The sequence below is a fragment of the Nilaparvata lugens genome, chromosome X (assembly GCF_014356525.2).
Source record: "Nilaparvata lugens isolate BPH chromosome X, ASM1435652v1, whole genome shotgun sequence".
NCBI classification, from domain to species: Eukaryota; Metazoa; Arthropoda; class Insecta; order Hemiptera; family Delphacidae; genus Nilaparvata; species Nilaparvata lugens.
In genome coordinates this window covers 85,137,966-85,163,448 of record NC_052518.1, presented here as the reverse complement: position 1 = coordinate 85,163,448, position 25,483 = coordinate 85,137,966, and the positions used below count along the sequence as shown (strand labels likewise).

The window sequence follows — 25,483 nt, the reverse complement described above, 5'->3', positions numbered from 1 at the left end:
TAAGTAGATATCCCATTGTATAGTGCGTTCATGTCGCAACCTTTACTGTTATCTCAAGCCGATTACTGTCGATTTTTACTGTTTTGACTGGGTAAGAGTGTATGAACGGCACAATATGAGACTACCAGCGTTATAAAGCTTCACGGGAAAGAACTACGTGGACTATTGGCTTGAGATAACAGTAAAAGTTGCGACATAAACGCCCTATACTATAGGATATCTACTTATGCTATTGTTTCTCTATGGTGCTGCTCTCTCGTGCCTTTTATTCAACCTGGCTCTGGAAAAGGTAGTGAGAGATTAAAAAATTGACACAAGAGGTAATCTCTATAACCGATTGACACGAATATTAGCATATGCTGACGATGTAGATATTGCAAGTCGGTCTCCTGCAACTATGACTGAAGCCTGCAGAAGTCTGGAAGAAGCTGCAAAGAGTATTGGCCTAGTAATAAATGAAGCGAAATCCAAAGTCATGGTAGCCTCCAATTCTGGAATTGACTTACAAGGACAAACCATGGAAATCCAGGGGAGACATTTTGAGCTAGTGAAAGAGTTTGTATACCTAGGATCTTCCATCAATTCCAAAAAAAAACTCATCAAGCGAAGTGAGGCGAAGAAGCAGGCAAGCAGATGCACTGGCGAAGCTGATCAAAAAAGTCGAAATGTGAGCATAAAGGTCAAGTCATACAGGACAGTTATCGTGCCAGTACTCCTATATGGCAGTGAGACTTTAGCAAGTACATCGAATGAAGAGAAAATGTTTGGTGTCTTTGAAAGGAAGGTCCTGCGGAGGAGTTCAAGAAGCAGGATTCTGACGCAGGCGGCATAATGAAGAGCTGTATCAGTTGTATCAAAGTGATGAGAGTGCGCATGCGCAGACTAAGATAGGCAGGACACCCGATACGAACAGATGACACATACCCACCCAAGATGCCGATGTATGGGGAAAATATATGGAAGGAGGAGAGGGGTCAAGATTTGGTTGACCAGGATGTGGCCAAGGTTGAAGTGCAGGGATGCATTGAACAGAGATGCTTGGCGGAGAAGATTGAGCGAGGCTGTGACCCGTGCTGGGTTGTAACGTCAAACAAGAAGAAGATCAATAGAAAATAATGGCAACCTATCAATAGTTGTTGCCTACTTTACTGAATAATGTTGGAGTTTGAACCATCTCAGAATAAGATAGAAAAATATTGTTCAAGAGTTAAACATGCTTAAGAGATAGCATGAGACCTAACAATCTGAGTCTAAGCATAATATAAAATACTTCAACGTAGAATAATAATGGTGTTATGGAAACGTTCTGGTATGTTAGGTTAGATTTGGAATCTCTGATTCTTGGAATGAAGGCCGATACCTTTTTAGACTCAAGGGTTACTCATAGTTACATAATAGCTTTAAATATTGGTGGTGACCATTTCGATGTTATCAGTAGGTTGTTTAAATGCCTTATCTCTTTTGGTTAGAATAGATCCCTGCTCTCCAAACCCTACACAGTCTCGCAAGGATTTAGTTTCTGATGGATACGTTCTAACTAGTTCTAGTACTCAAATCAATCAATGAATGCTTCAATAAAATAACGATTGAGATGTATGATTGATTACTGAGTATCAACTGGAATATTGAAAAATGTCCTTCCGTCAGATGGAAGGTACCACCATCCTTGGGTTATTCCCGTGACATCTAATAGAAGACGAGATGTGAAGGAGCAGCTAACGATGGGAGGGTTTTAGAGGACGTGTTTCCAGGTAGAAACAGCAACTCAGATAGTTGGTACCAGTACGTTTCCATAACCCTAACTACGTACAAGTAAATTAATAAAATACAATTTTTGTACCCTATTTGAATTGACAAGCAAATAAACAAACATTGATAACTTACTTATCCCAGGTATGTTTCACCCGTGATGTACATTTTCCCTTCACCTTCCGTAACCTCCCCTACACTTACTTAACTCCACTGTTAGAATGGCCGCCGTCACCAAACATATGCCGAACATAAACTCAACCACCAAAAAGATGTAAGCAACTAGCACCTGCTAATAATTAAAGAGGCAGCTTTACAAACGAAGGCTCCAGTACGTCAGTTCGAGTTCAGTCGTGAAAGCATATTCTACATCCTTATTCTTCAAAAAGCACTGCAGATGCTCTAGAGGCAAATATGAACAAGAATTTATTTCTTGTAAGATATAAAAGCTGGCAGAGTAACAGTCGACATTACAATGGAATGAAAAAGCTTATCATTTGATGTTGATTTGCAAAGAGGACTATTAGTCCTTACTCCGCCTAATCAAGAATATTTTTATTATGGTTTTCATTATTTAACATACATAAGTGCTGTTAATTTTCTATGTGGCCAACTGAGCTTATATTTTCCCGGATAACAGTTTAATTAGTTGATATATTTCATACAATAGACATAAATTTATGAACATCTAACATGAAAGGTTTGCTTTAGGTCATGTTTTTTTTTATAAACGTTAACATCCTGGCTTTGATGGCAGCACTGGGAGTATTCAAGATGACTGTTAATTTTGTTTTGTAAATGACATGACATTGATTTTTTGATGACTCAATTTTTAGTTATTCAAGATACTCAATTAAGTTATTTCATCTCAATTATATGATTATAAATAATTTGGATTTTTTTATAATAACGCCACAAGGAGTCAAATCAAGGGAAATTTATGACACAACTTGCTAAACTAGTTGAATTAATTATTACTTGCTATTAAAAAAAGGTTCATCAAATAATAAAAGCAAAACAGTGACGCGAATGATCTACTCTAAAAATTTTAAAATTTGAGTAAAAAAATAAAAAAGCATTCAGAAAGAATAAAATAACCATCACTCGTTGAAACTCCAAGTTAAACAGTCATCAACTCACTTTTTCTATCTACTAACCTTTCATGGAATATGAGTTTCCATACATTGGATAGCCGATTAATGCCTGCGCACCAACAATCCAACTGTCACTGTAATTCTCGTACTTGAGTTTTCTTTTTCTGGAACTTCTTCTTATATCTAATTTTAATAAAGAAGAACTATCATACTCTGAATAACAACTTTACAATTAACTCAACTATTATACACTGAATAAAACAAGTTGATACTTGGACAAAATATATACGCGTTACTGAATCGTGCATTTTTCCTACGCAAACACCTATGGTTGAATATATTTAATTCGACAGTTACTTCAATCAGTTACCGATTAATATCAGAGAGAAGGATGGTGCGGATTGTGCAGAACAAGTTGAAAAATACATTTTATTTCAATTAGCCCGTATTCAATACAAGACTTTTTCAACTGATTATTGTTAATTATTATTTTATTTTCATCATGACACTCTCTATATTGTATAAATACAATATAAAGAATGTATAATAGCATTAATGTCTTTGTAGGAATACAAAGACACTCTTTATATTGTATAAATACACAGTGATACTATTGCAAAAATTACATAATTGTGGAGTTAGGGGCATAGCAAACGATCTGTTTGCGAGTTATCTAACGGATCGCTCTCAATATTTGACAATTAATGGTAAAACAAGTTTGAAAAATCTTTCTGTATTTGGTCTTCCTCAAGGCACAGTCCTTTCACCATTGCTCTTTTTGATTTATGTTAATGACCTTTTTAATCTGAAAATACCTAACTGCAGAGTAATTTCATTTGCTGATGACACGGCTCTTGTTTTTTTCTGGTGTGTCATGGGGGAATGTATATAACAATGCAAATGAGGGCTTGAGAATTGTAAAATCATGGTTTGATAGACATGTACTCACCATGAACCTGAAGAAGACTAAATTTATTACTTTTTCTCCTACTGAAATAGGTCAACCAGTACAAACCTAGTCTTTACAAATGCATTCTCACGCTTTGTTAAATCAAATGTATTGTAATTGCCCTTGTATTGAAAAGGTGAAATCCTTAAAATATTTGGGTATAATGATGGATGATCATATAAAATGGGATACTCATATTGCATATATGTGCAGACGGCTTAAATATCTAATTTATAAGTTTTATAAACTAAATCAAATAGCTGATATGGTAATAATGAAAAAGATTTATTATGCTTATGCGCAATCACTTTTCCAATATGGAATTGATATGGGGGGCTGCTTATGATATCCATATGAACAAATTAATCACATTACAGATACACCTTATCAGAGCTGCATTATACAGGCCAAGATTGTACCCTAGTAGACTTCTTTTTCAAGAATTCCAGGTGCTCACAGTGAGGCAAACATATGTTAAAAGAATCATATTATTCATTAATAAGAATAGTGACACATTCAACTTAAGGAATAATCCATATAATTTGCGTCCCTCCAATCCATTACAATTTGATATTGACCTTACCAGCTTAAGTGTATGTAGACGTCAGTTTGAATATCAGTGTTACTTGTTTATAAATAAGTCCCAACTGATTTCATTATTAATAGAATTACAAAATCCATAATGAATCTTATACTGGATTGGATTAGGATAAATGTTTATTTTAAATTATCTATATCCATTATGTAGTGTTTCATTCTTATGTTATAAATTTTAAAAAATATTGTCATGGCTTCCTTGAATTGGTCTTTTTGAGTTTGTCACTTGCTTGTGATTTTGTTACTTTGTCTTATCGTTTGTAAGTATTGAGATGTGACCTGCTTTCCATAATTTTAGTTATTCTAGTGGTTTGAATAAGCTCTTTTTCTTTCTATTGACATGTTTGCTGTACCTAGTTGTTCGAACTCATTGCCGGCGCAAAAGTTTTCTTTGCCGGTAGTGCCATTTTGTAAGTTAGAATATTAAATATTATTAAATAAAATAATAAAATAAATTTTATTTTATCAATCTGTATTATTTTATAGCAAATAAATGAATTTGATTATAAAATGACTTTACAACTTTGAAAGCACATAAATATTTATTGAAATTACTTACAGAATATTGAGAAAGGTGTCATTTTGGTTCGATATGACAGCCGTTGGTAATGCGACATACATCCCACCGATAATCGATTTCTTGCCACACTCGTACCAGCATATCAGGCGTAACTTGTGCAACCGCAGCGATCAGATTTCGGAGGTCATTAAGATTGTCTGGTAAAGGCGTAAAATTAACCTTATCCTTAATGAAACCCCCCAGGAAGAAATCCATCGGCGTTAAATCCGGTGAGCGAGGTGGCCATGCACAGCCAATCCAGCGAAGTTGAAAGCGAATGTCTAGAAAATCCCAAACTTCTCCGTGGAAATGAGCTGGTGCACCATCATGCTGAACAAGATGAACAAGTGTCCTTTTACTTTCAGCATGACGGTGCACCAGTTCATTTCCACGGAGTTCGGAATTTTCTAGACAATTGCTTTCAACTTCGTTGGATTTACCATGCAGGGCCAATTGCATGGCCACCTCTCTCACCGGATTTAACACCGATGAATTTCTTCCTGGGTGGTTTCATTAAGGATATGGTTTATGTTCCGCCTCTACCAGACAATCTTAATGATCTCTGAAGTCGGATCGCTGCGGTTGCACAAGTTACGCCTGAAGTGCTGGTACGAGTGTGACAAGAAATCGATTATCGGTGGGATGTATGCTACATTACAAACGACTGTCACATCGAACCAAAATAACACCCACACCTTAAATTTGAAGAGTGTTTTGTAACAAAATGACACCTTTCTCAATTCTGTAAGTAATTTCAATAAATATTTATGTGCTTTCAAAGTTGTAAAGTCCTTTTATAATCATTCTGTATATCTATTTGATTTGATAGCACATTAATATATAACACAGTTCTCTCATTGATTATATTCACTCATTGGGCTTCATGGAAAAATTGTACAAATTGTACAACAACGCAGTTATTTTGTCCAAATTATAGATTGTTTTATAGTGTGTTCACCAAGTATATTTGGATTCTCAGTCTATTTACAACGAGGCCTACTTGCAATATCGAATCAAAACTGGGGTTTTGGAAACGATAGATGGACAGGTAGAAATCTTAGTGAACCTTCAGCAGTCGCCTATTGTTATTAAATTTCGACATTTTTGTGGTCCATTAGTAATTATTATTACCTGTAATGCAGGTATGACAAACTTAATAAGACAACTTCATGGATAGGATTGAATTATTCCCTGAGATAATTTTCAATCTATCCATTTGAATTTGTTGATTGCTTATATAGCAGGATAAAAGATAATTATAGAAGGATATAGCTTGCAATAGCAATTCAACATTAAAATTGGTCATCAATATCTGTTATACGATTCATTAGAATCATGAAGTTGTCTCAACATAATGACAACTTCAAACTTGAATAATTAATCAATAGGTAGTTAAAAACTTCAGCTTCCTAAAATTCAAACTGAGAATCAATATACTTGCTTCAAATAGTTGAGTTACATCACTACTTGATTGAAGAACAGTAAATGTACAATACAATCAACACTTGATGTCACTAACTTAAATATGATATACGACTAATTAAAATTTAATAACACAGTTTGAAAATTGCAATGTAAAAAATTGACCACTGTCAAGAATACTTAGTACAGCTGAAAATCGTATAAATAATAAAGGAATTATTCATGTAACCAAAAGGTAGGTAACTGCTAAAAAATATAACAAAAACAAGGATTAAGGAAAACATACAAGACGCACACAAAATAAAACAAAACACAACAGGATAATCACTTTATTTTATAATAGGTGGGATGGGAATAGAGTCTACTTTGAAATAAAGAACATCTTCGGACACAATTGATTGGTAAGCAGTGAAATTAATCGTAACTTCGGCATACTTCTTATTATGAGTAGAAAGAAATCAAGAGACAAGAATGCCAACTATTGTTTTGCATTGAGTAATAGTGCTAGTTTCAAGCACTCATTTTAAAAATGAGTAATACTTGCAGCCTATTACAAGTATTAGGCTGGCCAACAACGGTAGGACATGCATAATACACATGTCAAAAATTGCTGTGTCAACACAGCAAAAGGCTTCGAGCGAATTTTGTTGAGGTTAGGTTTTCGCATCTGCGATTTTTGATATCTTCCTCTTTGCTGCTCTATTAATTACGGTTAGATTATTTTTGTATCATTATAGTTTTGTATATTTGACAAGAGTTAAATCCAATGTATGCGATGGCTTCAAGTTGAATTAAAAGTATTTCAAACGTTCATGAAAGTTATTTCATATTCTTCTGAATAAAATTCCTCAACCTTGTTCTAAAAAAAGTTAAACCTTGTTCTGGAAAAAGTTCAACCTTCTTCCCTTGTTCTAGGTTGAGTAATTTTGGTAAGAACTTTGACTAGCTTGAATTTAAAAAGTACTCACTATTGAAATTTTTCTCCTGTGTTTTATTCCGTTGATAATTCCTCCTCAAATTTCTCCTCGGTGTTGCGAGTACTGTTTCTCGGCATTCAGTAGTAACTACTTTATTTTCCCTCTCTTCGTTTACAGTGATGTTATTGCGGGCAGCAAGAACATTACGTTTTGTTACACGATTGGGACTCATTCTGAAAGTGCAAACAATGTCAATGAAACTATTATATATCATCCGTGAATAAAGTAGTAGAACTAACTTCTTAAATACCTATATAGTAGGCTACATTTCAATGATCAAACTTACTTCATCACGTCTAATGTCACTAGTTCAGTTTGTGTTCACATCATATAATGATTGAAAGAGTATTTGCAAAGAAATATCTAGCTGGAATCTGTATAAAGTGAATAATCAAATAGGGATTGAAAACAACTGCCTATCTATTCTATTATAGATATTATTTTTGACCGTGTACCGGTTAAAGGTAAAATCAAGTAATTGATAACAAAAATAACTTGCACAATATCATGATTAATCAATTAATTGAGGAAACGTTTCATTTGATTCAACAGTAATACCTGCATAACCGTCACCAAAAGTGTAAAAATTACATAAGATTCAGACAATGAAAGTACGGCCATATGATTGTATTGTATTAAAATATTGTTGTAGATAAGGGAGAAATGAAGATTCAAATTGAGACAGATAATCGGGATTAACAATGCCATAAAATTGTTAGTCATACTGAGTCGAACTCTTCAATTTCGGAATAACACCTTTTTCAATTGCAATACCTTGACAAAAATCTCTCAATTGACAGGATAGTATTAAGAGTGAAATATATTAATGTATGTACTCACTTCGCATAAGATTTCCTTTTCCCATAGTCTTCATCATCGTCATCGTTAGTGTCAAAATTGTATTGGCGTGGCGGAACTATTCTTCTACCACTGCGCACGCTACGAACTTCTACAACTGTAACAAAAAATTGAGACTTTATGTAAATAATTCTAAATACACTGAACAAGATAATAGCCTTTTTGGAATATAATCATTGTGAAGAGTCCCATCTTTCTCTTAACCCATTATAGAAAGAAGGAAGTATCACACATGAATATGATGCAACAAAACTAGTAATCAATGTACTAAACTTTGTAGACTTCATACTTTCAAGTAACGAGGAATATTGTCTAATTTATTTTTCAAGACTTTAAGGTGCTTACTTATCTTGATGATGAAAAATCGATGCAACAACCCCCTCAACCAGGTATTTTTATAAGCTTAGGTAGGCCTACCTCTACAAAATATACATAAGCCTACACTACTCTAATAAACTAATTAAAAAGGATACATTACTAACAGGTGAATTTACTACATAAACTTTAAGAAGCGTTAATTCAAACATTATTGATAGATAAAAAGGTAGGCCTATATAGTAAGATCCAGAGCCTTCAGACTCCCTATTTACCTAGCTAACCTTGCTGTTAGGCTAACACAATGATCAAACCATTATCTTAATAATCTAATAAAAATGACGCTAGACTAATGTGATCTCAACAGGATTAGGCCTATTTACCCCTAAGTAAAAAAGAATATCATCAATCCATCATTGATATTAGTAAAAAAAAAAATTGGAATGATTGGATTAAAGTACAAGGTGCTACTAAACTTACAAAACTAGCCTAACGTGGATGATGCAATAAGCCAAACTATTCAATTACCTTCTAGAATACACCAGCCATTTACACGACGCTAAACTCTACGATAATTATTTTGAGATATTGATTAAAATGATTCTATCTTTTCATTGAAGAAAGCTACAATAGCCAAAATCAAATCATTCGACAAATTCAACTTCAACATCAGAGAACGTAGCCATTATCTCAAACAGATCCTTTTCCTTTCTTCCTTCCACAAACGACAAAACGAACAAGAACGAAGCACAAAAGATACCAACCTCACTCTACAAAAAGCAAGCCGATCCCGCCATCACCTTTGCCATCTCGATTAACGTCGAACATAACGACAAATTGACTCAATTATTTGAAAAAAATCTGGGATGTTCCAATTCAATTCAATTGACGATTGTGATTGGATCAAAAAATAGAATTACAGAGCAATAATCAATCCTGACTAAAGGAAATCCTTATTTCTCTGCTAGTAGTCCACAGAGAAAGTCGACAGGTTTGTGTTAGAAGTACAGATTTTCCCTGGTATCTGAGAATCATAATTGCTTGAATTTGAAGTGTATCGTTTCCTAATTCGTCGATAGATAGTCCAAGACATGGTGTATCGTAGAGAAACTATAGTGAGGTCCACGTTATAATGGCAGGGGATAAAGATAGAAGAATAGCGATGCCGATTCTCTCCATTAATTAAATTTCTACATAGTCAAAAAATAATTGGCTTCGTTGTGGACCTAGAAAAGGATAGTACCGGCGGCTTTGTCGAATGATAGACAAGGATAGCAAAACCAAAGTTGATCAAATACTGTCATTATAACGTGGACCTCACTATATACGTCTATTCGTTTATGTCTTGAGTGTATACCGGTATTGAGGGAGTATTTAATTAACATTGGTGTTGCTATAAATTCAATTCCATTGAATTCTTCATCAATGACCAGCTTGCATTGGATAGATTAAGTCCACACTTATATATTACACTACAAGATTAGTTGCTTTTATTATATAACAATTCCCCTATCAGCTTGGCTCTTTATTTTTAAACTCTCAACTTTATTCATCCTTTATATCCTAGACTCATCTCTATTTCAGCATTCACGATAGAAATTTCATCACTATTAGACCTATTAAATATAATCATTTTTGAACAACACAGGGATGCTTGGAATTATTTCAGAATTTGTAAAACTTACAGTTTGGTGGTCACTATCCTTGTGAACTTTTCTATAATTTGACAAAGCATAAATGGCGTTATCATTTTCTATCAACGTTGCCAGATCGTTTTTAACAATGAAGAAATATGATTAATAATTAACAAAATATTTTATCTCAATTATTAAAAATGAGTATTTACTAATTCAAAAATGTATTTTTCTGACGAATAAAATAACTTACAATTGATTATTTTAGACAAGAAATGAACAGTAAACCTTGAATAAACAATTTGAGACCTTACATCCTTCAAAAATAGCCTTTCAATTATGGCACCAGTAGCCTATTAATTTTAGTATTGATGAATATAATTCGCATTTAGTATTAATTTTATTTCCATTAAAATATTTAATGGTTGAAAAAATATAAGTTTCTTACACTGGTCAAAATCAATAGTAGGCCTTGGTATATAAAATAAGCACATTGGCAACTGATCAGGGTGGGAATTTTTTAAGGGCACAAAATTCAGATAAAGTAAATTTAAACTTTTAAAGAAAAATTTAAAATGTTTTTATACAAGAGATATATTATACTCTTATCTCTCTTTCCGAAACGCTCGCGTCCCTTCTTGGGCGCCTGCTTTGCGTACAAGCGCCCACCTTAGAGACATATACAATTGGGGACTACGAGTATTTTTCCAGGCTTGTAGACAAGTTAGAGGATACGACCGGCCCACGTACCGCCGGAACTGCAGCAGTGCAACGTTCAGGATGACTGCTGGGTGGTCCCACTGGAACGCAGGCTAAAATCCTCTGTGATACATATGCCTATCGACTTGACAGTGCCGTTGGATAGATAGTAGCTTGCGCGTCACACCTCACGGGATATGCGCATAGCAGGTACAGCACCATTTGGAGGTGTGGCTTAACGTGTGGTTCGCACCAAAAGCTTCTACCCAACACATTGAAGTTAAATGAACGATTAGAACAAAATAATATGCTACTGTTAAATAGAACCTCAATAAAATAATATAGCCTACTACAAATGATGCCACCTAAAATTCTATCCAATAAGGTACCAACTGAACAAAGTTTTCTATAACAATATTCGCCAGGTATTTTGGAAAAATTGGAAAATGTACAGTCATTTTCTAATTTGACGAATAAATTTTCTCACATAACGAGTTGAGCGTTTGATTTTTGGAATGTTAATAAGGAAGGAACGAGGTACCATTTTGCACTAAGAATATTAATATTTGTTTTACAATTTTTGTTCCTCCGTTTCACCTCAATTCTTAATTCCCTCACACTATACACACTAGTTTGTAAAATGTCTGCATAAGAAAATTCTATATAAAGTTCAATAATTTCCAGCAGAAAATATTGATCCATTCGCGTGATATAAATTAAATGAATTAAAAAATATAATGTCTGATTTGAAAATACCAAGGAAAAATGAAATTTCAATGTCCATTATTATTCTATATTTTGACTTTAAGAACAATGTTAAGCTACTGGTAGCCTTCGGTATTCAATTTTTATGTGACACATTCTTAAATAATGAATTATAACGGGCTATAAATAGATAGTTCGCATTGATAATTTTAATAAATAGTTTCAAGATTGAAGATTTGGAAGGAATTTAATTAAAAAACACACATCTCTCTCAAAAGATAATAAATAACCATTTTTATTTAACATGGCTCAATAATTTCACAAGAATTAACTTTTCCAGGATCTGTTTCATACTTTCACTTTGTTTGTGAGATAATCTTCTCCGTTTTCATCACTTTCAATTCCTTCGTCAAAAAGCATTTCATTAGATTCGTCCTGTAAAGTGCTCGTTTCTGGTTTGGAGTCAGGAGTTGGCGGAGGGGGAGGAGGAGCTTGATACTTGGATGTGATGGGATGGTCGGTGACCGATTGTTGGGTGTTGGAGCCAAGCGATGATATTGACGCGGTAATTATTGTGTCATTGGTACACTGTGAGTAAAGTATTTCCACATCATCCAATGCTATTGTTCCATAACTCGCCTCTGACTCAAACTGCGATTGGAAAATAAGCTGTGAACATCAATAAGTATTTATTAGTTCCAGATCTGAAAGGTTATTTGCACAATAACATAAGGGAATATTTTCATCCAAAAAGTTTTATCAATAAATACAAAAAACTTGAATGGCTTGCATCAATGAATTCACTTTAAAACCTGGGTCGACAAATGGTTTAATATGCCTACTGTGCAAATACGAGTCTATGATTTATATTATGTATATATCATGTGTTAAAACATTACGGTACCTATAAATAAACATGTAATAAAGGGTTGACTGTAATATTTATAAAATGAACTACTTATAGAATTATTGAGAAGTAGAGTTAAAATATTAATTCATTTTTTGAAGAAGGTACCATATGGTATTATCTCCTTCAAAGTTTTTTTAATTCAAAAATATTAGACCTAATATACGATTAATTCAAGATTCTAAAAAATATTATTGAAAATAAATCACTTTAAGAATGAACTGAAAAAGAAAACGATTTAAAAATCATCAGAACTTATGAGATATAATATAGAATTAGCTGTAAGTAATAGTTGTATGAAACAGATGATATTTGGCTTGGGAATGAGAAGATGATATAATGTATCAACATATTAAAGATTCTTGAAAAGTCCGGTGTAGTATAAAATGTTTGCATAAATTCCAAGCTCTTGCGATTCCGAAGTTTTTCATTTAAAAAAATCTTAACATTTCGAGCTCATAAACTCATAAACGAAAAAATTAATAGTCAAAAATGTCAAAATAATCTCGTAATTTATTTCTAAAAGAATAAACAATAATTGATATTTTTGATTCATTCACTCCAAGGTTTAGATAATTATCGATTTTTCATTTAATAGTTGATTAGGAAATGAACTATGCAAACATACAAAGCTTTGGCATTTTCAAAGAATGTAGGTAGCTCATGACTCACTTGATTAGAAATTCAAGTCCAAAATTAACTTTCAAGTTCATGAGTATCATTCTTAGAAGACCTAAGAATCATATTTTCACTTAGAGAACCGTAAAGCTCCCTGGGATATCCTCTCATCCACCAGCACTTTGTAAATAAATACAAGAAAAAGGTGTATACAGTATTATGTATTGGTTCCGGTTGATATGTGACTCACATTTTGTACAATGAACAAGATCTGCTCAAGAACTGATCAAGTTTAAATTTAAAAGCTTCAAAAGAATATACTGTGCAAAGTAGGCCTGCATAACATAGAAATAAAAATAAAAATCCAAGTAACCTTCTTTAAAATAGTTTACTTACAAAAGGGTATTTTTATTTCTATTTAAGAGTAGCCCTAACGTAAAAAGATAGCACATAACATGTATTGTAAAATTACTATTCAATAATTGAAAAAAGATAAAAACCATTACCTTGAATGGCCTGGTTATGTAGAAAGGCACCTCCACATGAATCCAGTCACCTGTTACAGTATCGTTCTCCCATAGATCAAAAGTCGTATCCGGATCAGGATTCAATTGTGTCACTTTCTGAAGGTATGAATGTTGCAACTGTAAATTTCAAATCACATATCAATTTGGAAAATTTAAGATTGCAGAAAATGGAGTGAAACATTGTGTAAATTCATTCTATAGTTCTCTAGTTCTTTTAGTATTTTTATAATATTTCAAAACAAATAGTCTCGAATAAGGTGAGCTTCCAACTTATGATCACATTTAAATATTTTTCAATTAAAATAGGTATTTGATTAAGATAAACAACAAGAGCTACTTTTAGTAATGAAATGGAGTTAGTAACTTTTTTTAACAAACACCTTTTACTTCTTTTGAAAAAAAAAATTATGAAACCATTAAAAATTAATTTGGAGCACAATTGGTGTTTAATGGTTTAATAATTTGAAGAAGTTTATTGTTTTTTAAGAGGAAGTGAAAGGTGTTTAAAATAATGTACTATTTCTATTCTATTTTTCTCAGGTGTTAGATTTGCATTGAGAAACATCATTGATTAGAAAATTCTACTGGCTTGATATTCATCTGGCTGTAATTCTCTAGCATATAAAAATATGCACACAATATGTCATATTAATTTTATAAGCATATAAGGAAAAGTAGTAAAAAGAGAAATCATTCTGAATTTTAAAGTTTGAGTTTTATACCAGAAAAATAGTGGAATAATAGATTTTGATAGTTTTTGAAATACTTGATTGTGTCCATAAAGTTTTTCTATGATGAGTGCTTATATCGATCTGGAGGAATAATATCAAGTAATGATTATTATCATGCATATGGCTTTTTTGGCAGACAGATCCTGCAAGGATGTTCCGCCTTGCCGTGAAACTCAATGTCATTTCCTATAACTGAACACTTCTTATTGGTTATATTGGCTTGAAGTTCAATAACTAAAAATTTCCACTTTCACTTCCATTCCCAGTTAATAATAATTATATTCTATTTTTCTCAGGTGTTAGATTTGCATTGAGAAACATCATTGATTAGAAAATTCTAATTATTATTATATTATTATTATTATTATTATTATTATTATTATATGAAAATTATTTTCATACTACGAAGTTCGAAATCAATACGAACCATTTTCTGAAACCATTTCCACATGAAAAAAAAATGAAAAAGTGTAATTATTAAATGCATAGACTACTGCCTGAAGTAATATTCTTACTCTATGAGTAACTTATTTTCCCAAAAACAGACATAAGCAGTATTCCAAATTTGAGTAACCTTTTTGTAATTTGCGAAATTTTAAATTTCCATTTTACTGATGAATACTGGATTCATTCTGATGTTTTCTTTCTCGTTCTCTCTATTCCCTTTCTACCAGCAATCCTTTCATCCATTTTAGACCATTTTTCCTATAGGTGTTTCCACTCTATATTTGCCTCCACCACATGTGAATATTTCTTCACATTATTGATATTTTTCGTTTAAAAAAAATGTATTCTGCATATAGACTGTAGAGTGCGAAGCGGATACTGATACCATAGAGTAAAGAAAAAAATATTTTTGTTTGATTATTTCTGTCATCTCTGCTGATACATAACTCTATATCTATGATTTATGTAATACATAATTTGAAAAATTCTGTGGTAGGTAACTATTAACTTTGAAATAAATCTACATATGTATAAATCACGAAGAATAATAATCATTCTTTCAATTATTAACTCTACAGAATTATTCAGAATAATTATCCCATCTTATAAAATTTGTATCCTCATATGTGAAAATTCAAAGACACCAATCTCCATACCGCAAAGGGAGAAAAGGGTTCAAAAAATATCAAATCACATCATTAATGCTCTATGTATTCTGCATTAATGAACAGTTTGTAGTGCATGAAAAACATGTCACTCGCAAGGTAACTTACAACTGAATAGATGGAAGGGGAAGCAAACATCTGACTGTTGACACTCTACATTCCTGACCACTATGATTTACCAATCTCACCCCATGTGACCATTTCTTGAGGGTTGTGTTGAGAAGGCCGTTAATGTCAACAACTTTCGACCTTCTATATGCATATAGTACATATGGTTGAAACTATAGTGTACTATGTTATGCTTTTGAAGGCACGGATTCAAGGATCCAAAGCTTCAAAGAACCTCACATGTTAACCGAAGCTTATTGTGTGTCCCAGTGTACTATACTATATAGTACATCATATGGTCGAAGGTCTCGAGAATCTATACAAATCACTTTTTAGTGCGTAGGAGTATTCTCACTTCTTGAGAGTATGAATGCCCTGCCTACAGCATTCACATAGAATATTACTGTGATGATATTACTTTTGGATGAAAAAAGGAAACAAATATTTGAATCCTCATTTACCCTTTTTAGTACGCGGAATTTTAATTTTGGATTTATACTCTAATAACTAATAGAAACTTTAAAGAATGATTCCATTATTGTGAATAAATCTGTATAATTTAGAAATTGAATACTCATTCTTCGTTCAGTACGTGGCAGTATATTAATTTTGAATTCATACTGTAATGAACAATAAAATCTTAAGTTAGGTTTTGTTTAGTTGAAAATAAATATTCTTCCTGAGTACTTCGAAGTACTCACATTTGCAAATTTGGATTCATACTGTGATAAAATAATGAAAACTTTAAATTAATGATTCCATTAATTTTAATGAATTGATAAATGAAGTATCGTGTAGTACCTATCAAAATGAAAAATATTTAAATTTATTTTTATCAATTTGGAAACATTACAATAGATGAATACAATGTATGATTTATAAATAATAGCGAAGAAAAAAAACACACTAGGATTCCAATCAACACATAAATTATTGAACTAAAAGTAACATGTTTTTAATCTGATAATGCCAGAAAAAACAAGGTTTGTGCGCTGGTATACGTAGTACTGCACTGATAGAGTTTATAAGGAAAATGGGAAAAATGAATGATCACAAAAGGAAAAATGTTAGTAAGAGAGAAAAAGAAAAAAGAGGATGAAAGGAGAATGAGAAAGAAAATTTCGAAAAGGTATGTATAAAGTGGTTTTAAATTACGGTACTACAAGATTTTAATGAATTCACCCTGCAATTTTATCCAATCCTCTATTACTTGCAAAGATGACTTTTAGATCCTGTTTATGAGGAAATTTTTCGGAATACAATTGATTAATTTACGGCATATATATGATCGAATTGCGTGCTACACACATTTTTAGGTCTGTTCGTGGAACAGGAAAAATGGTAGGCGAACGAAAACTATTTTGTACCATTTTACATGAAATATAACAGGTTTTTATTTTATTCATGTATACAATTAAATTCTTTACAAAAATTTGCCTAATTTTAAGTACTTTGAACTCGCTGTATAATAGAGAGCTTGGGTAGCGTCTTTGTTTGCCTATTGCAGCCCTGAAAATGTGACTGGTTCACTTCTATCTTTCTGAATTGGGGTCTTTAGAGCTCCTCCCCATAATGGGAGATGGCCTGAGCATAAGCAAAGTATACAATTTTAATAATCTAATTTTGTTCAACTTGTTCAATTTATAACATTTATGAATGCCATCAACTGAATAGTCAGATACTTGAGAGATGTTGGGTTAGAACACCTTCAAGAGCAAAGAATCAAGAAAATACCCATGTATAATAAATTCTAGTGAAGCGCTACATCCCTGTGTGGATTTGGTCTCAACAACTTGCATAAATTAGGTATATTTTTCTTTAAATTATAAAGCTAAATCAAAAGTAATATTGATATTCTATATTTCGAGATATTGTTTGGAAACATATAACAAACGCTATTGATGAATTTTTATAATAATTTTCAATATTTTTGGATGACATGTAATGTTTTTCTAGAAAAAATTGTTACTGTTCTCGAATTTAAATTTCAACAATTTTCATTAGGGTCAATGTAAATTTTTTCTTTAAATTTTCAAACAGTAAAATTTTTTTATGTCAAGAGGGGGGTATTTGTAATATTACATTTTTCTTCTCACATTGGAATCGAATCTTCAATTCGAGATCTATAGAACTTTATAGTAAATGTCAGAGTTATCAATAGACGGATAAACTTTTTGACGGAGAATTTATTATCGTAAATGTTTGTTGCATTGTTCCATGATGTCACCGAGGCAGGGTTAACAAATTACTGGATAAATGGTTTATTTAAATCGAGATATATATGAAAATTTAAAATAACATTTTCAAAATAAAGTTTTATTGAGAACAGATGTAGAATGTGAATTCTAAACTTATAAGTTATAATTTTTTGATGACGTGTCTGTGGAGATCGATATTGAACAGGGCGTTGGTTTCGTGACTTTCAACTTTGCTTTTCCCTTTCTTGCTTCTTCTGAAAAATGGTTTGCTACAAGTGTTGTCGTGGAGTTTTGCTCTAAATCATTTTCGTTTATTAATGTTTTAAATTGAGTTTTATATAAATTTTTGTGCTGTTTTATTCAGATTTAGCTGTTTGTATAGTAAAGCCAATAGCCACTGTGTTTCAACTGTAAACTAGATAAGTATTTTGGTTCGTAGTTACTTGAAATAATTGGGCTTGTAAGTTATTGTTCTTTGTATATTTCTGTGTTTTGCCAAAATTTCATCTGAAGATTATAAGTTAATTTGCTCTGAAAACTGGATTTCTCATTCATAGGCAATAGATCCATTCACAGTTTATCAAGAATCTATTTTATTGGAGCCGACAACTATTCTTAGGTTGATAGGTGTTAAATGCTATTCCAACCGTTAAAGGAAAAATTGGTAGCACGGCAATTTATAATTCCATAGATATGAAATTTGAATCCCAATTTTATTTTGCCATAAATAAAAATGCATTTTGTAAACCTCACCTTAATAGAAGCTTTTCCATCTCCTTGCAATAGATACCAAAATCGAACACACCCCAGTGGTCCCCTTGTCTTGTCTTTTGAGCTTATTGGATGAAAATTGACAGACGTGAATTGACCAAGCGCTCCTCCTGCTGATTCGTATGATGTATATACGTAGCCATCTGAAAGCAATAATTTATTCAATTTATTATTAATTCAATCATACACGATATTTAATCATTTTGACTTATTAAAAATAAAACATAGGTGTATACATCTCATTCTTACGTTATGCATTTTTTATGCAGTTGTGCGGTTATCCTTCTGCTAAGGATGATGCCAATATAAATCTAAGACTTGTGTGTGGGTAATGAAGGGGCTAGTGGACGATTTCACAGCTAACTATTAGGTAAACATTACTAAGACAAACATTTAGTCATAAAATGCACAAATTATCGAGGATATGTGATCATCTTTGTCTTTCCACAATAATCACCACTTTAATATCACTTAAATTTCAAAATAGACATTGGGAGGATTTAGACCCCGTTGAAAATAATGTTTATTGCTTTTGATGTGTATTCAATGTTGATTATTTCGAATAATTAGCGTTGAAATTCAAAACTTATTAATTCAAGTGGTGTTCTAAGTAGCATTTGAGGATATAATAGAATTCAATAAAGGATTAAATTACTGTGAAATACAACAGGAACGAAAATAAAATTATTGCAGAATAGGCTAAAAATAAAGTTTGACGGCCAGAGTCATCGATAATGTTTTTTTGAATCTTTGTACATGTAGGTTATTCTTGAATTTTAATTATTCAATATAACAGTGACCTTTTACTCATTTATATACCTGTAGAGTTTACTGTTCTCCAATTCCAAGCTGCAGTTAAGCCATTTTTGAATCCACATGTATCTTTATTGAATGAGCATGTAATGTCGTAAGGAAATCCAGTCAATGGTCTGTTACCTAAAGTTGAAAAATAATAAAATATCATATTTTCGTTATTAATGAGACTTTATCATAACTCATTTGGGTGGAGAATCTTAAAATTAAATTAATTTTAATTCCCAGAGAGATTCAAATCAAAAACCAAACAGTTCAAATTGATTGAAATTGATTTTTTTGTGATTCCAACGAATCTTGACGTGCTTATTGCACGTGGGGCATGATTTGATTTATGCTTCATGCAGCATTAATTACTGCATACATAAACAAGGAGAACTGCTGAATAAACAAGGAACAAAATGAATCAAAATTGACGTGCAGTTGAATATTGATAAGGGCGTTAGTGCGTGTATAATGTAGAAAATAACAATAGACTTGTCAATATGTGTCACCTTTTGAATTCAATCAACGACTTTGATTCATACATGCCTTTACTGAGATTATTCAAAATTCAAAGGATTTGCATTGGTGCTAAATATGATTCTTCAATCTATACAATATCTATCACTCATTCACTATTGAAAATTTTCCATTTAATTTGAATTTAACCATGTCACTTTAAAAAATACATATTTAATGTATCTATAGTGAATTTCAACAACAAAAATTAGATATTTATTTGTAAAATGATATCGATTACTATACATTTTCAAGCCAATCACCTGTCATCGGCAAAATGTAAGTAAAAACATGTGTATGATATGTATTATCCGAAAATGAGTTATTAATGAGTGTGGTTAAACAATCAAACAAGGAAATCATAATTAGCTGGGATTTGTGTGTTTGGGAAAATAAAATACGGTATGGTATAAGTATAAGGAGAAAAATAAAAAATTCTTGATCGAAATTCATGCTTATTAAGTTTATGGGCTTGTCATTAAGTAATGAGCAATATAGATATATGTTTGATGGGTAAGTTATTAATTTATAATTTTCAATGTGTACTCCTCAATCATCTTCTCACAAAACACATTTCCATGTTCAATCGCCCACTATATTTATATCCAAATACTTCTTGAAGCTGAATTTATTAATTAATTTCATAATTAAATGATACAAATATGGTATACCAAACATCTGGTACCAGTACCGTACAGGTAAGATAGATACCCACCACACACACAGACTAATAGTCTTGTAGGGGGTTTCCTAAAATATAAATTTTATTGTGTATCATGTAGTTTTTGTAATTATTTTGGCAAATGAAAAGTTTTGATTGAATACTTTATTTTAACACTCTATAAATTTTACAAGTGTTGTGGGTGAAGTTGAGGCAATAAGGGCCTTATATGCACCATCTACGTTGAACTCTAAATTATGATTACTCCTCTTGTATATACTGTCGCATTCATTCTAAAGTGTTACATTTCTGGTTTAAACGATCAGTTGATTTATCTCTGTTTAGACTGAGATGTGCATGTGGGCCTGAAACAGCCTTCTCAATGATAGAATGGAGAGAGGGACTCATCAATTTTCACATGGGATACTGATATTTAAGAAAAACAAAAACAAGAATGAACAAGTGGGGACGTGATGCAGGAAAGCAGAACTGCATCGCTATAATGGTAGAAAGAGAAGTAAGATAGGAAGAGAACGTTGAGAGAAGAAAAGAGGTGTGAAAGAGGGTGGAAATGATATGGGAAGAGAATGCGAAACAAAGGAGATGGAACGCAATACAGTTTGAAGTGGGTCAAGTGTTTTTATGGCTTTGGGATGGACAATTTATTACTCTCCCACCAAACAAAAATCATCACCAGATAGGTCTGCTTGAACGCAAACTTCTTTAGTTTATAAAAACGCCGTTGATAAGCTGCGACATCTCTTCAGAATACATGGAAATCCACAAGCTGATGTTACATAAATGGTGTCTCAATCTTTCCTGTCCACTTAATTACAATAATTAAGGATGTAAACACGGTAATATCTTTAGAATGACTTTTTATTCGATGATCTGGTAAAGTTTGGACTGTAATGTTCACTATACCACTTAACTAAAGCGGGGAAAGTAGAATCATTATCAACAGAGGTTTTTCGTAAAAATCTTGACAGCCTTAAGTATAAACATACAAAGGTCTGGGAATTGTCAAAGCGATTGTACCACACAAAGAAGTTCATATTCAGGTCTGTTTCTAAACCCGTGGTCGTTTTCATCTCTATAAACATTTAGAAGTAAATAATGGCCGTTAGACAAGGATGATCAAGTCTTGAATTTTGGATGTACATCTTTGCTGTTATTCGAATTAATGTCAGAATTAAGACCTTTGTATGATATTTCTATAAAATTATATTCATTTTTATATCTGTATATTTTTTCAGTTGAAGTTGATTTTTTTACTTTCCTTGCCCTATTACCATAGGTAAGGAAAGTATTGCTTTCCAAAAAAAATTAAGGTACCCTAATTTCATATTTTCTATATGTTTCATTACTTTCCTTGCCCTATTACCATAGGTAAGGAAAGTATTGCTTTAAAAAAATATTGAAGGTACCCTAATTTCATGTTTCTTATACGTTTCAAGGTCCCCTGAGTCCAAAAACATGATTTTTGGGTGTTGGTCTGTGTGTGTGTGTGTGTGTGTGTGTGTGTGTGTGTGTGTGTGTGTGTGTGTGTGTGTGTGTGTGTGTGTGTGTTGTGTGTGTGTGTGTGTGTGTGTCTGTGAACACGATATATAAACTCCATTCCTAATCAACCGATTGACTTGAAATTTTAAACTTAAGGTCCTTATACCATGAGGATCCGACAACAAGAAATTCAATAAAATTCAATTCAAAATGACGGAAAAAATGACGGATAGTGGCTAAAAAACCATATTTTTTACGGTTTTCTCGAAAACGGCTCTAACAATTTTCTTCAAATTTATACCCTAGATAGCTATTTATAAGCCCTATCAACTGACATGAGTCTCATTTCTGGGAAAATTGCAGGAGCTCCGTAATATTCCTGAGAAGAATTTTGTTAAATTTCTATCACGATTTTCTCAAAAATGACTTGACCGATTTTTTTTCAAATTCATACCCTGTATTAGCTCTATTAACTGGCATGAGTCTCCTCCCTGGGAAACTAACAGGGGGTCCACCCCATCCCTGAGAAATTTACTTTGTAACCTCCTTCTCGTGCGTGAGGTAGGTACAGCAGTTTATTCAAAAGAACACATGTCGATATTATATTTGTAGAACAGCTATTTTGACAACTTTTAAAAAATTCTCAAATTTCATAATTCAAACAAAGGAAAATATACTCTGAAAACAATAACAATAGTATAATCATAGTTTTAATTATTTAGCCGCCAATCGGCATAATGTTATTCCCCGAAACTATCCTCGTTTAAGAATGAGGCTTATAGATCAATGAGCAAGGAAAGTTGTGTGAGTGTACCACACCAGATTTTTTTAAATTATGACTCAGCAGCTTTCTTAGTACAAGAAGTAAATAAGATAAAAATTCGAGAAATGATTCTTTGATTATTGATCATAAGGTTTTGAAATACAATTTATCTCTAGAAAAGTATATTATTATCTATAATGTTACCTCTTGAGAATTATAAACATCTAAGATTAGGAAAACTGTATGTTTTCCTTGTGCATATTAAGAATAATATCTTTTATACATTTAAAAATACACAAAAATGCAAATGAATCGACGGAAAAGATTAAAATGAGAGTATTCGAATAGAAACGGTACCATATTTTTAAGCTAATATCTATCAGCAAAATAAACATAACTAATAAGCAATTCATAAATGATATAAAACTATAAAAAAAAGAATAAAATAATAAGGTACAGTAGGGAGAAATTCATGATAATTTCATCTGGCACAGCTCAAGAAGCATCTTCATTAATTAGATGAAAATGCAATAATCAGAGAAAATTAGAACCACAAATTAATACTATTTTCACTTATAAGAAACAACTGAAAATAATATGGATAAAAATGTATTATAAAATAAAATCTAATAAGCAATTATCAAATCGATAAAAAAGTACCTACCGTACAGTTTATAATATTGTATGTTATTAATTAAGACACATAAATAGATAATAATATTAATCGGATAAACAATAAAAATAGCTTACATTATTAGTATATTTTTCAGAACAAATAATATAAAGTTGTTTTTAGGTCACAAAAGTAGTTCAAACCAACACAAAAGTAACGTAAAATGATGTCTTGTATTATATTTGTGAAATTAGTGGTAAATAATTGTGTACACACCTCTGCATTTGTACAGTTTTTGCAGCCTTTTTATATCACTTCCACTCAATCCTCGCTTCTTCCAGATGGGACCAATCTCTTCATAATTTCTCGCTTGGAGAGTGGGTGAGATACCATCCTGAGTTCAAAACGGAGAACATAAATAAATAATATGTGATAAATAATAATTATTAATCATATTTTGGTAACGTTATTTGGGAATAGTTTATTTTCCATAAAAAGGAATTTGACAAAATAAAGTTGAAAAGTATATGGATATTTCAGTTCAATTCTTGAGGTGTCTTTTTATTCTGTTGACAGCTAATCAACAAAACATTGAGTGACAATTTACAAAAAAATGTGTTATTTTGGATTTTGATTTCAAATAATAACTTTACCTTAGAGAATGCATACTCGTCGTACATCATTATAGATTTATAATCGAATCGCTCGCCCAGCATATCGACTGAGTTATCGTCATGAACTGCAAATGCTGTTTCGTATCCCTGGCAATATAAAAATAATCTATTACTTATGTTGGGTTATTCATGTAAAAAATTCTTTCAGATAATTTATGCAGATTGAATCAACTTTGATTAATATTATTTTAATAAGATTATATGGTAGATAAAGTATGAAAGGACTTTGTCAACACAGCCAGGTAGCCGAGGCGACTAAGGCGTTGCACCCTTCAGTCTGCTAGCGCTACCTGGTCACGGGTTCGAATCCCGCCGGTAAGCATGAACGTTTGATCATCTCATTAAATCACCCTCGTAACTTCCATTAACCACGCGCAAGCTAAAAGCTCATGTGAGCATCATCCGCAATAAAAAATTCAAATTAATGAACTACAATTCAGTGATTCTACATTACTAGAATACGTTCTAATACTCATTCTTTGTACCCACGTTTGAAGCTATAGGAATGATAATGTAAATACCAAATAAATGAATGTATAAAAAAGCTCAGTGTGGATGCTTGTTTCTTTGTCATCTCACATCACATTCTGACAAATCATCTAAGAGGCTACACATTTGTTTGTATGTGTACACACATACACATCAATTATTGAATTTTCTCTGTCCTTTAAACCACTGCGAAACCATACGCTCATATTGAAAGATTCTACTTCAACTTGAGTAGGTATGGCAGTTAAAATAATAGCAGTTTTTAATATCAAATCTTAGAAAGAAATGCTCTCCATATGCATAGACAGACAAAAGTTTCCATAAAGATCAACTAAAAATATTAATTGATCAACGACCAATCATTAATATAATTATACATAATCAAATTTGAATTATATACCGTGTAGGTCTATAGAGTATAAGATGACGTAAACTAAGTATTACATGCAGAGAAATGCTTATCGGGTTACATGGTTAAATATTGAAAAATTCTACAACTAATTATACCTAGTTGATTTTTATACACTTGGTTGTTTTTCACTCTCACACTTTTTAAAATTTGAGTGACCATTCTAATTTCAAGATGCTATTTTATCTTTAAGCCTATATTTGTGACTATTTTTATTTGGGTGTGTGTATATTTCATAAACATAGCCCAGTCCAACCCTTTTAAAAATAGAGCATTGTACTGAAAATTAAGTTGGATGACTTACCGGGATGATGTTACTCCAAAACACATAGATCCAACTATCGCGATCGGGCCGATTCATTTCATGCCAAAATCCAATTGAATGACCAAGCTCATGAACAATTATTCCAAAGTACCAGCACCTTTGGCCCAATGATAATCGCTGTTCACCGGAACCAATGCGGCCCACAGGTGACCAGCAGGCACCACTGAAAAAATAAACATTACACAATAAACACTAGCACCACTTG

General features: G+C 32.2%; 2 protein-coding genes across 3 annotated transcripts in view; both read right to left on the bottom strand.

Moving 5' to 3' along the window:
• The window catches only part of LOC111045128 (ATPase family AAA domain-containing protein 2), a 33,973-nt gene extending 25,622 nt beyond the window's left edge, over positions 1-8,351 (bottom strand). Inside the window, exons 1-3 of the mRNA XM_039441793.1 lie at positions 8,188-8,351; positions 7,339-7,520; positions 2,907-3,026 (exon numbers count right to left, since the gene is read on the bottom strand). Of these exons, the coding sequence (XP_039297727.1) occupies positions 2,907-3,026; positions 7,339-7,519 (301 nt within the window). The 5' untranslated portion in view covers position 7,520; positions 8,188-8,351. The remainder of the gene's footprint in view (positions 1-2,906; positions 3,027-7,338; positions 7,521-8,187) is intronic.
• Positions 8,352-11,814: 3,463 nt separating this feature from the next.
• The window catches only part of LOC111045362 (meprin A subunit beta), a 32,579-nt gene continuing 18,910 nt past the window's right edge, over positions 11,815-25,483 (bottom strand). For both annotated transcript variants that reach the window (XM_022330757.2, XM_039441792.1), the window contains 7 exons: positions 25,258-25,441; positions 24,035-24,142; positions 23,658-23,775; positions 19,350-19,466; positions 18,513-18,673; positions 13,590-13,727; positions 11,815-12,227 (listed from right to left, as the gene is read on the bottom strand). In XM_022330757.2, coding sequence (XP_022186449.1) covers positions 11,907-12,227; positions 13,590-13,727; positions 18,513-18,673; positions 19,350-19,466; positions 23,658-23,775; positions 24,035-24,142; positions 25,258-25,441 — 1,147 coding nt within the window. In that variant the 3' untranslated portion in view covers positions 11,815-11,906. The remainder of the gene's footprint in view (positions 12,228-13,589; positions 13,728-18,512; positions 18,674-19,349; positions 19,467-23,657; positions 23,776-24,034; positions 24,143-25,257; positions 25,442-25,483) is intronic.